Consider the following 12,504-nt stretch of genomic DNA (forward strand, 5'->3'; position numbering starts at 1 on the left):
CGCGCACACCGCTTCCCACTCTCGCGCGATGCTTCTCTTCGTAGAAGTGCAGCAAAGTATCGATTATGATCGACATCCACGTTCACGTTCTCGAGTCTTTTTTGTTGATGGCGAGGGGTGGACAAGAGAGGAAAGACAATCAATGATTCATCTCGTTGTTCGGTCTCGATTTTGTTTTGAAGATGCAACCCGGGGATACAGTGAGCCGTTCGCCATTGTGTGTTGAGGGTTCTATTTTTAATAATTTTCCTTTTGGAAGGTTAGAGTTAGAGTAGCGGCTGAAAGCGAGTTTTATTTCTGATCGTGACTTCAAGCGTTCTAGTAAGATTGTTGCTCTTTTGTGTGTTTGTTTGTCACAGAATGTAACATATAATATCATAAAAAGAAGAGTGGTCTAAAGATTAAAAATTCATATATTTTAGTTCCAATCATGTCCATCATGTTCTATCATCATGATTTCAAATCAATTATTAAATGTATTCCAATAATCCAATAGTGTTACAACAAAAAAGACAAACTTATTATTCCTTTCAATATTTCCTTTCTTGGCCTGTTTGGTAACATTGAGCCGAGAACGATTTTAAGGGCTCGTTTGGGTCAACGCCGAATGTTGTAGCAGCGCATTACGCAACCGCAAAGCGCATAGCCGCTGGTTAATTGGTTAATTTGATATAAAACATCTGCGCTGCTCTCGGTTTCGGCTTGGCCAGGCATGCCAAGAAGGGCAGGCAGGCAGGCAAAAAACGCTCAGTCGCAATCGCAAAGAAAAAACGCTTCACACACACACAGAGGCACCCGCGCAACATCCCGGAAAAGAAGAGTACGGTCGTCCGCTGCGCGGCCGGTTCGCCTCTCTATGTGGACCAGCGCGATAAAATGGACCTTTTGGCCCTGTGGCTCGTTTGCACTCTCCCAGAGGTTTTTGTGTATGTGTGTGTGTGTGTAAGATTCTTTCTTTCTCTTTGTTTTACCCCGTCCCCGTTCTGTTTGTTTACTTTCGATTTCGAAGGCCCAAGGTTTGGTTGGCCTGTGCTTGTGCCCCCGACGACGAGCTGTGTGCTTGAGTGTGCTGTGAAGCGGTCCTGATTATGCTTTTCGGCGCATCGGAGGTTTGGGTTTTATGCTTGGCCGTGCGTGCCCCGAGAGTGCTTCCCGCGCACAGCGGCAGTAGTGGTTGTGCTATGTGACTTCTTTACGCCATCGCCACTGCGCGGGTTTTAGCGAATGTGGATGCCAAAGGGAAGAGCAGAAGGAAGGCAAAGTAAAAAAAAGTCTAATGTTTGGCCATTCGCCGGCGGTGTTCCATCTTCAACTCGGGGACTGCGGGGTGCAATAAACGGTTCGCCGGGCCGGAGAAGTTTAATGTTTATGTGGATTGCATTTTTGTACGACCGGTACGACCGAGCGCGGGTCTGGCCTGTTTGTTGGTGCATTATCAGAATCAGAACGACCCGGACGCACGAGCGCTGCTGCTTGTTGTGGCACACAGAAGCGATAGTTTGAGGTTGTGGTTGGACAAACAAACTGTTTTTTCCAAAGTTTTGATCCAGTTAGAGTTTTTTTGGGTTGCGGAACAGTTGAGTTGTTTGTTGTTCGTGTAAACGATGTACAATAATTGCTTAATAGTTCATACCGTCTTGTCTCCAACTTGATAAAATGCGCCTTAAATCTGTAGAGATCTACAGCTGAAATAATTTAAAATCAGAACCCGAAACCCCTGCTCGTCCCATGAATTTTTGATGAAACAACTAGACGAAACAGAGAGTGTCATTTGTTCCGCACGTTGCAACTGTCAGGTCTGTGCGGACATTCCACGTATCCAGAGCAGAGCTCGATTGCCTAGAGAGGTCCAGAAACTCCGAGAGAACGAGATTAGAAATCAGCATCAAATCTTCCAACAGTGCGCCCTTCCTGTCAGTTTCCTTTCCTGTGAAGTTCTGCATGCCTATCTGGGCTTCCGTGTGGGAGCTTTTGAACGATGCGCCGCACAGACAGACGCCAGGAAGCATAAAAGTCCATCGCAATGCGGTCAGGTGTCGTACGGTTTTGATATGAACTTTCCAGAAAACGGCCCTGTTTGGAAAGTCTGCACCACGTTTCCGTGCACGTTCTGTGACGTCCGACAAGCAGCCCCATGGTCGGCAGAAACACGTTTTCCGTCCGGAATCGACTGGAGAGAGCCCTTACGGCATACGGATGGCTAATATTTTTTGCATCACCACAATCACACGATCCACAACACCACATGCCTCGAAGTTGCACCAACCGTCACGTGTCAAGCTGAAGCGGGGTGGAGCTGTTGGTAAAGTTGGCGAACGGTTGGAGAAAGCAGTAGCGTAGCAGTGGAGCTCTCTTGGCTATTCTTGTTTCCAAATGTTCTGAATCTTTGCTTCGAAAGTGAAGAAACGGGTGGTCCGTTGAGCGCTTTGTGTTGATGCAATGTTTAGTAGGGTTGGAGGATCATAAATTCACTGCGCACGTAAACGAAACACGTAATCGAAATGGAAGCTACAAACACACAGACCACACAGCATCCAGCAGCAGGCCTGAGGTTCTGCTTCTGCACACATCTACCCAGCTACCCAGGAAGGTGAGGTGTGTTGTCTGTGCAGAGTAGGTAGTCCATATCTTTTTGTGTTTCCGTGCACGTCATCGACTCGGGAAGCGATTCGTGTGTAATTTTACAAGAGCACGGACAGAAAGATGCACTGACGAAGGAGTCTTTTCGTGGGTAATAGTTAATGGAAGGTTCGGACATGGCGAAGGTGCTTGTTGACTGCAGTCAGTTGATAGCAGTTTCCAAATGCACTAAGAATGCTCCCGTTAAACGATGCATTGGACTTGCATTGGAAAATGGACTGCCGAGTTCTTGCTTTGAAGCACTTCTTCTAAGCCTTGAAGTCTTAAAAGCCGTGCTTTAATTGCTGTCCTCTTCTTAACAGAAATTTCTTTAAGTACATTGTTTAAGAGTTTAGCGATCATCAACATTATCATTACTGCGACCATTAAACATCGTTTCGGGTTGTTTGGTTTGATAAATTAATAATAAATCCACGATACATTACTTGTAAACAATGCCCAAACAACATGTCCTCCTCGACCGGGGCGCACTCGACTGGGCTTGTTAAACTCTACTCAAGCAAGCATATTTCAGCTTGTCGAACAGAGCACCACCGCAACGAGAACTTGTTTATCTCACCCAACCCGAGTACATGCCGCATAATTTCGACACATTGAACCGCGCTGTACGAACACCACGACTCCGACGACCCCTCGGGGTGTCATTGCGTCCAAGCACTACGCATCATCGTCATCACAGCACAGCAGTGCACTTCTCTTTGATCAGCTGCTTCAGTCTGTCGCTTGGAATGGAAGTGCAAGTAGGGAATTGGGGCCAATATTAAATTTAACGACTTGCACCACACAGTGCGTGCGCATAAATTAGTGTGTTTCCTCTTCGTATGTGGAAGCTCGTTCGCTTCTAAGCAAACTCTATTAGCTTGGCGAGGGCTGGTAACTCGGTTCCTGTACTGAAACGCACATTCGTGTCAGCTGTTTTCGCTCAACCACGTACACGTGCTGCCATCTAGCGTATTGTAAGGGAAGCGTGACGCGATGCAGCAGCAATTGCCTGGTGGCCCCGACGGCAGCGTGTGGATCTGTGCGTGCCTGATCCCAAATAAACCCTAGCAGGCGCAGAGTTTGTATTTATTCTACCCTTTCAGACGAGTGGAATCAGTTGTGGTTGATGGTATTTTCTGCTACATTTATCATTTGCCTTCATCTTACTTTGCCCTCTCTCTCTGTGTCCTATTGCTGGGCACACATTTCGTCGCACGGATGTTGTCCCTTTTCGATGAGTCATGGGATTTGGATGCAACATGAAAGGCATAGGTACAATATCAGATCCTAACAGAGTAACCACGGTGACACACTCCCACTGTCGCTCTGCTCGGCATGCCAACCGATTGTAGCAGTATGTGTGTTGCATAAGCCAACGGGAGACCAAACCGTAAGACGAGATGGGATTTTTGTTCGCTCGACTCGGCGTAGCACCAGCACTGGCGGCGAATGTAATTATGACTTTTGTTTTTATGTTGATTCGACAAAGCCACTCCACGGCGGCGAAGGTCTTTTAGGGACCTGATCGGACCGAACCTCCCATTTCTCGTCATCGCTTTTAACCCCCACCGGGGTGGAGGGAGAGCAGAAGAGAGTGTATCTATAGAGCACTTTGCAGTGAACTTCACTCACTCGGCTCTGTGGCATCCGAATATCATAAATCAAGATCTTTTAAAGGGTGTTCGAGCGCGAAGGTTAACCCCGCTGCCATGCACAGAGAGAGAGAGAGCGAGTGAGCACAAAAGTGACATTCTACGTTTGGTTGACTTTTTACGTCGTTACAGGGCCGCCCCGGGTTTCAGATTTATGGGTCACAACAGCTCCCCAGCCCAAGCCAGTGTGACTCGCTTGCTAAGAACAGAAAGATCGGTTCGTTCAGACACACCTACGGGACGGGAAGGACGGGGTTTTTCTTGATGGCGTCGTTGCGTCTCGCTGGAACGTCGTAGCGACCAAGGTGGAGGAATATGAAGTTCAGCCGATGTCTTTACTTTATTGCCACCATTCTTGGGGTGCAACTATACGTCCCGACGGCTTATCTCGTGCCTGCGTGAGCATGGCACTGTCAAATGTAATCTTATCACTGTTGCATACCTCAAGAGAGTTTCAAAAAGGGGCAACTGGAGGCGCTTTGTGATGGCTGCGTGTAGTTTATGGTTTTATAGCGAGCTTTCATCGACGCTGATTCGCCACTCGCCACCACTCGGAGTACAAAGCGAGGGGCTCCAAATAGATGGGATGAATTATTGGTGCTCAGATTTGTTTACGTTTGCTCTCCACATTTCGGAGTGGACGTCGGGGACGGAAGAATGCTTAATGGACCGGTGGGGAGCCTGTGGTCAAAAAGGTTACGTAATTCCAACATTCCGGCAAACTCGCCGCACTACCAATGTTTGGGACAGTTTGCCCTGCTCCTCCGAGTGTGCCGAGTGAGGAAAAGAATTATGGTGTGGACATTGTGGTTTCTTTTTATGTTTTAGCAATCGTTGGTTTGTGAGAAAACAATGTGACCTACTCACCGTGCTGGTTGGCACAGTGCCCACTGCCGAATGGCATTTTCGGCTGTGTTATTGGATGTAATTGTATGTATGTGTGTCTCTGTTTTAAATACAAACAAACCAAAGCCAATTAGACAGACTGGTGGACAAACCAGCGAACGATGTTTTTGCGACATGTTACGATTTGCTTAACAGCAGAACTCGAATGGAAATGTGTTGTTGAATTGACATTGAATTTCATAACGGATGTGGCTGTATTTTGGGGTCTTTGTTTCGCTTTCAGTATCGTTTTCGATTGCTTGATAAAATCCAGCAAAAAGTGTGCTTGTGGGTTTGGTTAAAACCAAGCGAAACAAGGCGATAGCATACAATCAATCATTGGCCTTTTTACGTCTCCAGCGCGGACTATAGTTAAGCTACCGTATAATGTTTCGACAAAGGGATTGCTTTAGCTTTAGGATAGAACCCTTCCAGCACAAAGTTTTGGGGCGTTGCCCTGGGCTTGGCCCGTTAGGAGTTTGGGTCCACGATCGACCTGACCGCTCGCGTGCTGCTTCGTGCGCTGCTTGTGGAATCTATAATTTCCAGATCATTTGCTGCAGATCTTTTGCTGCGCTTACGCCGCGCCAGCCTACACTCCTAGATGAGTGGTGCACAATGAAACTGATTCCGAATAGATATATCGGTGCTCTGGCTAACCTATGTTTGGGCGATGGCATACAATAACAATATTCTACCGTTCGGGGTGAGTCACTGCCGCCTGTAAATGCGGCGGACGAAGAATTTGCAGACCAGCATGCGGCCACCGCTTGGCTTTCCATAATTTGGCAATTACATGTACGGCTAAGCCGCTTAGCATCTACCGAACTGTGTTGGCGATTAATTTGTGCAGGTGTATGTGTGTGTGTTTGCATTCTATGAATGGAATGTGGTATCGTGGACAAGTTCAAGCCTTTGCTAAGTGAGTGCGAATTAGAGTTTTGAAGTCCAACAAAACAAGCGTTGGTGTTTTCAAAAATTTGAATACTAAATTGATGATGAAGTGTTTGGGATTAATTTAAATTTGCTTTTTCCACGCTAGACTTCTTTTACGGATGATTCCACAAACAACACGCAATAAACAGTGCGTTAGGCGCTAATGCTATGCGTAAGAGAGTATCGAGTATCCGTCATTTGTTTTATAGACTTCTGGACAAGCTGGTTGGCTGTACTTTTATGCGATTAAATTTCAAAGCTAGACACAGAACACTACTCTTTACTATTCACGCTCTGCGCTAAATAACGCCATTTGTGTGCAAAACCCTCCTCCCAAACCTATTCAAAGTTGCACCGCGCGCAACAACGACGAACGAGTGTAATATATTGCGCCATTCGGTGCGAGCAGAAATCGATCGGATTTGCATATTTCTTTATGCGCACACAGAGAGAACAAGAGATGGAGAGAGAGGGAGAGAGAGGGAGAGTCATTCCTTCTGCGACTTCCCACTCTGGAGGAGGGTGTATGATGGACGATGTTGAATTTGCTGTGTGGTATATGATACCATGGGAAAAGCACTTTCGAAGCGGATGTTCCATTGGACGCAGATGATTGCAAACTCGGTTCACGTTTTGGATATCGTGTGGAGTGTTGTTGTAAAAAAAAAAACACTATATGGCAAAATAACAATTTATGACAGATGACAGACTCGCTCACATTTGGAGTTGGGAATATTCTTTTGCTTCTCAACAGCATCAGTGAACGTGTGGTGGAGATTGGGAGAAACAGTGATCACATCATGGGCTGGATACTCCTTGGCATTTTACTTGGATCACGTATAGAATGGAGAAAAGAGCGTAAATTCTTTCGGACTATCAAGAACTATGGACGACAATATGTATTCCTTCATCTCTAACAGAGCCAGACTGTCAGGAATTTTTGTGCGATGACTATTTTGGTTGTTGCGTTTAATTTACGGTAACATCACAGGCGACACTCCACACAGTTCAGCAGGATCTCGTAATGACTCGTCTTGTAAGGGTGTATTTGTTTTTTGTTTCTTTGTGGTGAAGGCTTAAAGCAAATTGCATTTCCATGTTAGACGTGTGCTACACTGCAAGGTTAACAGGCTGCACCTAGGTAAGGCCTGCGATCTTTGGCGAACGTTGGGGAAGGTGCACGATTTTTCGAACCACACTTCATTTGCAGCCAACAATGCAATGCAATGCACAGCACGTTAAAGCTATAGACAAAGAAATTGCTTCTTTGATTGTTCGTGCTGCAGCTGTGACCTCTGTTGCTTAAGAGATCCTGATAAGCTGGTTGATGCGCCACACTCAAGCAAGTGAGATGAGGGCAATAAATCATGTTTTAAGATGCCACCAATCGATTGGACCCGACGGTCCGTCAAGCCCGTTGATCAATTTATTAATGCAGCAGCGACAGTGACAGAAGGTGAAGGGATACAAAAAGCGTGTTTGTGTGTGCAATTGACCAAGAAAAAGAGGGCGCCTCTATTGAACCGCACACTAACCCGTCTAGTAGCAGCAGATTTCGTCGATCGCCGTGTTGCAGTGTTCCTGGTCCTCCGTGTCGTAGTACGCCATCGCCTTGACGCCGAGCTGATGGAGCTGGCGGATGGTGGCGTTCAGATGGCCACACTCCCACCGATTCTCGTCCAGGTAGAGCGTCTGCAGGTGCGGGAAGGAATGGTTCACCTCGCACATGCTCAGATAGCGCAGCCGATTGCGGGCGACGTTCAGCTCCTGCAGCATGCTGAACCGCCACTCGCTCGCGTCCAGCACGCTCAGCAGGTTGTCGTGCAGCAGCAGGGTCGACAGGCGCGGCAGATGCAGCGACCCGTCGGTCGAGATCGTCTGGAGTCGGTTGTTGGCCAGGTTCAGCTTCCACAGCTCGGTCGCCATGTCGAACAGCGAGAAGCTGAGCGATTCCAGATAGTTGTGGCGCAGATCGAGCGTGCGCAGGGCGGGCAGCGCCTGCACGAACTCGATCGACTGGAAGCGATTGTAGCTGAGGTTGAGCTCGCGCAGCTGATAGTTCTGCCCCGGCTCGACGATCAGCTCGAAGAAGTAGTTGTGGGACGCATCGAGCGAGCGCAGGTTCGGCCAGAGCACCATCCTCTGCAGGGAGACGTTCTGGATCTCGAGCTTCTCGGTCGACTGGAGCCGGTCGGCCAGCTCCTTGCCAATGGTGACGACGTACGTCGAGTCGTCCGAGTGCGGGTAGGTACCGAACGCCAGGTGCGGATGGTCCGGGAACTCGTACTCGGACAGGTCCATCGACTCGACGATGGTAAAGTTGGAGATTTCGCACTCCATCTCGCGGTGCTCGCTGCACTCCAGCTTTCGGCCGTAGGCGCTGGCGCCACAAGCAACCGTCACTAGAAAACTGAACACACAGAAACGAAAAGAAAAGGGGAAGGAAACTGTCACTACTACATTCAAGGGAGCAGATCCCGTTCACGAATGAAAACCCACCACAACGCGATGTTCCGGGACATTTCTGCGCCCAAGATCAAGTTTTGCTTTCACCAAAAACACTGCACACAGAACTGCAACCAACCTGACCGCACCGGTGCCACGGATTGGACTGGTTCGGGCGGCTGGTCAGCATTTATACTGGGCGAAACATTCCGAATGTCCGCGTGAATGTGGAGCGCGCGCTCATGTAGGTTGCCCAGCGGAAAAGATGTCCCCAATTAGCTGGACAAAGATAAAGCGGGCTAGATATCATTTGCGACCCGTCCTCCCCGGTGTGAGTGATTCTTCTTGCTATTTGCAACAATGCGGCAACTTAGCAAGTGCGTGATCCAAGATTTAGGAGTTACGCGATCACAAATGAGCGGTAGAGGGCAACCTTGTAATTTTGGAATCTGTGGCAAATCCTCGCATAACATGACGAGCTTTGCGGCTAATTCTTTTTGGCCCCGATCACTATCTTGAAGGTCTTGTGTTTTGGATTGGATTTCATCGCGGGCTGGGACGCTGATGTGATTAGAACACTTCCTGCTTGGTACATACTTTGCCCCGACGTACTACGACCTTTCACTATTTCTGTGCGCACAAAAACGATAAATTTGAGATAAAGGAAATTGCATTTCAAACTTCTCCATAACCTTGCCAGTGTTGCTGATAGGCCGTTGGGAACGACTGCATCAGAACCGCGCGACGATTGCCTAACAAACAACAGCATTCGCCTCAATCCTCGGCCCGAGCGCCAGCATGAATAGCGGAATAAAGTCCAACTGCAGCGAAGCGAGTGGAGCGAACCGCGTGATTGAATTTAAATTGAAATTAGACACGGCGCTGGAATGACCGTCATGCCATCAGGTCGGATGGTTGCGAAGGGGCATGCTGCGGTACTTGTAAAAGTCAAGAACAACACGGACGCAAACACATGAGCCGAAGGAGGGAAGTGCACGAACGATACCAGCCAGTGTTTGTCTGTTTGAGAGGAGGAAAAAAAAGGATTGGAAGGCCATTGAGACGGTTAGGACGTTTGTCTGTCTGGTGTAAACGGGGGTCTGCAGGGCGGTGGAGCAGTACGCAAATCGACATCTCAATCTCGGTGGGATCTGCATCCCGTGTGCATTCTCTCGCCGCTTGTGCAACCGAGATGACGCATAGTTAGGCCGACGCGGCACTGTCATGTTTGACATTGTTTGTCTACGTCGTTTTGTTGTTGTTGTTGTGGCTATGCCCTGACATTATGAGGTACTGTGCGTGTCAAAATAGAACACCTAGAAACACCAGGTGAACCCTTGTGTGGTGGGATTATGTTTGTTCGTTTTACTGTGTGAGATTGATCGGTTCATACACTTGCCCACATTGGTATAAAGTATTGAATTTCATTCCCTTGTAATACATTTTTTGAAGTTTATTTCCTTTCCTTTTTCTTTGCCTCGCACTGAGCCTATCTCTAGTGCTTCACCATTTGTCTATATTCTGTAAATGACTGTAAAGCCCGTTTAGGGATCGGGCTAGATAAACTATACTACCTTTTAATGGCTTGCACTCGAGGGCTTCTCTCGCTACCCTTTGGGCTGCAGTTCGCCACCTTTTACCATTATTTGCATGCTATCGGCAGCAAGCAAACAAGAGTGCACGCTTTGTGTGCGCTCCCCCTTCGCCATTATGGCACTTTCGCCACCGTTCCGACCAACAACAGCGCCGTCTTTAAAAGCCGCGGGGTGGTTTATCATCAATCGGCGCGTTACATCTCGTGCTGCTGGTGCAACAGCGTTATGGCCGCGGCGGTCTTACAGTGCGCTCAGAGTGCAAGAAGTCGATCGCATAAAGGCATTTGTATCTTAATTGAAGTCAATTACCTTTTACGTGGCGCGCGCCCGCGGGGTTCAACAATCGATTAGGTGCGTGCTGTATAGAGCGTTCTATGCCGTTTTGGTAGTGGCGAGCTGGAATCGGAGTATTCAAAAGTGGCACGTGCCACCTGGCAAACTTTCACCAGAACTAGATCATGGTGTTGCATTAGCTGCAACAGTTGTGTGGTTATAATCTATTTTGGGCTCAATTTTTTCAACGCCTAAAGGTAGGCTTTGCTACCCAAAAATGGAGAGTGAGGGGGAAAAGGTTAGATTAGTTTGAATATATGAGATATTTTACATAAATGAAAGAAAGTGTCTTAGTTGTAGGTCCCATACGTGAATAATGAGTTACAATGAATGTCGTTTACATCCGTTGCTATCGTCAAACCGGAGGCGCCTATAAGTAGGCTCAACGGCTTAAACAAGATGATTATTTAATACTATAGAATTAATTTTAAAATCGTCAATTGAACCAAAACAGATCTCGAAAACGCTTCCGGGTGTTTCCGTTTTGCACGACCAATTTAAACGATGAATCATTCCACCATTGTTCACCCGTACACCGAACACGTGCAGTGTGCCTTTCGCACAAACACAGCTGATTGTTAGCGGAAAGAGCCCGCCCCGGAGTGACACGGTGCAACACACAGAATGCCATTATTATTCCAATTATCACCTCAACCACAAACGGCGAAACAGAGTGAGCGGCCGTACATCGATAGAACGAGCCCGGGAGAGTATATGTTGCCTCCTTCCTCGTCGTCGGGCTGGCCTCTCTGAAGCACTTTGCTCCAATGAAAATAGAGATTTGCTGCACACGGAAGCACGGGGAAACGAAGGTCGAGGAGCAGCAGCAGCAGCAGCATCATAAACGTTTGCGTGCGACGGATCGGTGGATCCCGGTCAGCAGCGAAATCGTCCCTTTTGGCCTCAGCGTCTGCCTCGGCATGGTTAGCTGGTGACAGTTAATAATAAACTCGTTTAATTTATTCTCGCGCGGTCGCTCCATTCGATGGTCTCCCACCCAGCAGGCATCCAGTGTCAGCCAGTGCGTCCTCCCAGCGTCGTGAGCAAAACGGTTCTGCTGCCGGCGACGTTTCGTGTATTTGAGACGGTTTTTGTGATAGTTTGCATGCATTTACAAGCGTCCAAGTTTCGTTCCTCCAGCGATCCCCAATGTGGGAACTCTTGTTTCTCTAAATCTCGCCGTGCGCTCTTTGGCCTCCGATTGCCGGGCACAAGTGCTCCAGGAAATGGGAACCTACTCCCCATGCCTCTCTATCTCTCTCTTTCGTACCCTTTCCTGCTGTGAGTCTAAGCATTTCTGTACTTCTGTAGGGAAGAAAACGTGCAGTACGTTGGTGTGTTACTACTACTGCTGTTTGTGCCCTGCCGTGAAAAGCTATTACGCTTGATTAAGCTTTGACACTGCGGTATAATTCATTCCATACGTAAACATACACACACACATGCAGACACGGCATGCAACACTGTCCGGTAGCCAAACGGGGGCTAGCCATGCTAACGGCGCGATTCTGGCTAACGATGTGTAAGCAGCAGCAGCAGCAGCATGACATCACAGAGACCGGAAGAGGCGACCATTTTTTATACTAGAATCGCTTTACACTTGCAAACCCAACGGCTATCGCTCCGAGAGTGCCCGGAGGGACTTGTCGGATGTGCCAATAAACCGCGAGGATAATTAGCCACTGATTAACGTGTGAAGCAAATGGTAATAATGTAGCTTTTATAGTAATATTTATTCTTTTTATTTAATAAATGCAACTATGTGTTTACAATGTAATGTAACCTTCCATGGCCTAACGATCATGATTGTATGTATCAGCTTTGTCGTACAGAAACGGAAGCAATTTCTCTGATTTAATTTAACATGACACTGAAATTGTCCTGTGTAAACGGTAATTTTTGTCTTGATGATCTTCTGTCACGAGCGAAAATGAAAGCAATCATTTAGGAAATCAACTTTAAAATGAATATAAATGACTTTACCAATTTATTCATAAAAAGAGCTTTATGTTGTCTCTATGGTCATTTTTCTATGA

At 47.5% G+C, this 12,504-nt stretch overlaps 2 protein-coding genes across 3 annotated transcripts in view; one reads left to right on the plus strand and one right to left on the minus strand.

Moving 5' to 3' along the window:
• LOC120954970 (uncharacterized) overlaps positions 1 to 12,504 on the plus strand; it is a 76,697-nt gene that overhangs the window by 27,604 nt on the left and 36,589 nt on the right. The gene's annotated exons all lie outside the window — the stretch shown is intronic.
• Positions 7,483 to 8,729, minus strand: LOC120954975 (uncharacterized). Its single transcript, XM_040375368.2, has 2 exons — positions 8,595 to 8,729; positions 7,483 to 8,505 (listed from the first exon to the last, which is right to left on the minus strand). Exons 1-2 carry the CDS (start codon positions 8,615 to 8,617, stop codon positions 7,635 to 7,637), a joined length of 894 nt encoding a protein of 297 aa, XP_040231302.2. The 5' UTR covers positions 8,618 to 8,729; the 3' UTR covers positions 7,483 to 7,634.

The sequence above is a fragment of the Anopheles coluzzii genome, chromosome 3 (assembly GCF_943734685.1).
Source record: "Anopheles coluzzii chromosome 3, AcolN3, whole genome shotgun sequence".
NCBI classification, from domain to species: Eukaryota; Metazoa; Arthropoda; class Insecta; order Diptera; family Culicidae; genus Anopheles; species Anopheles coluzzii.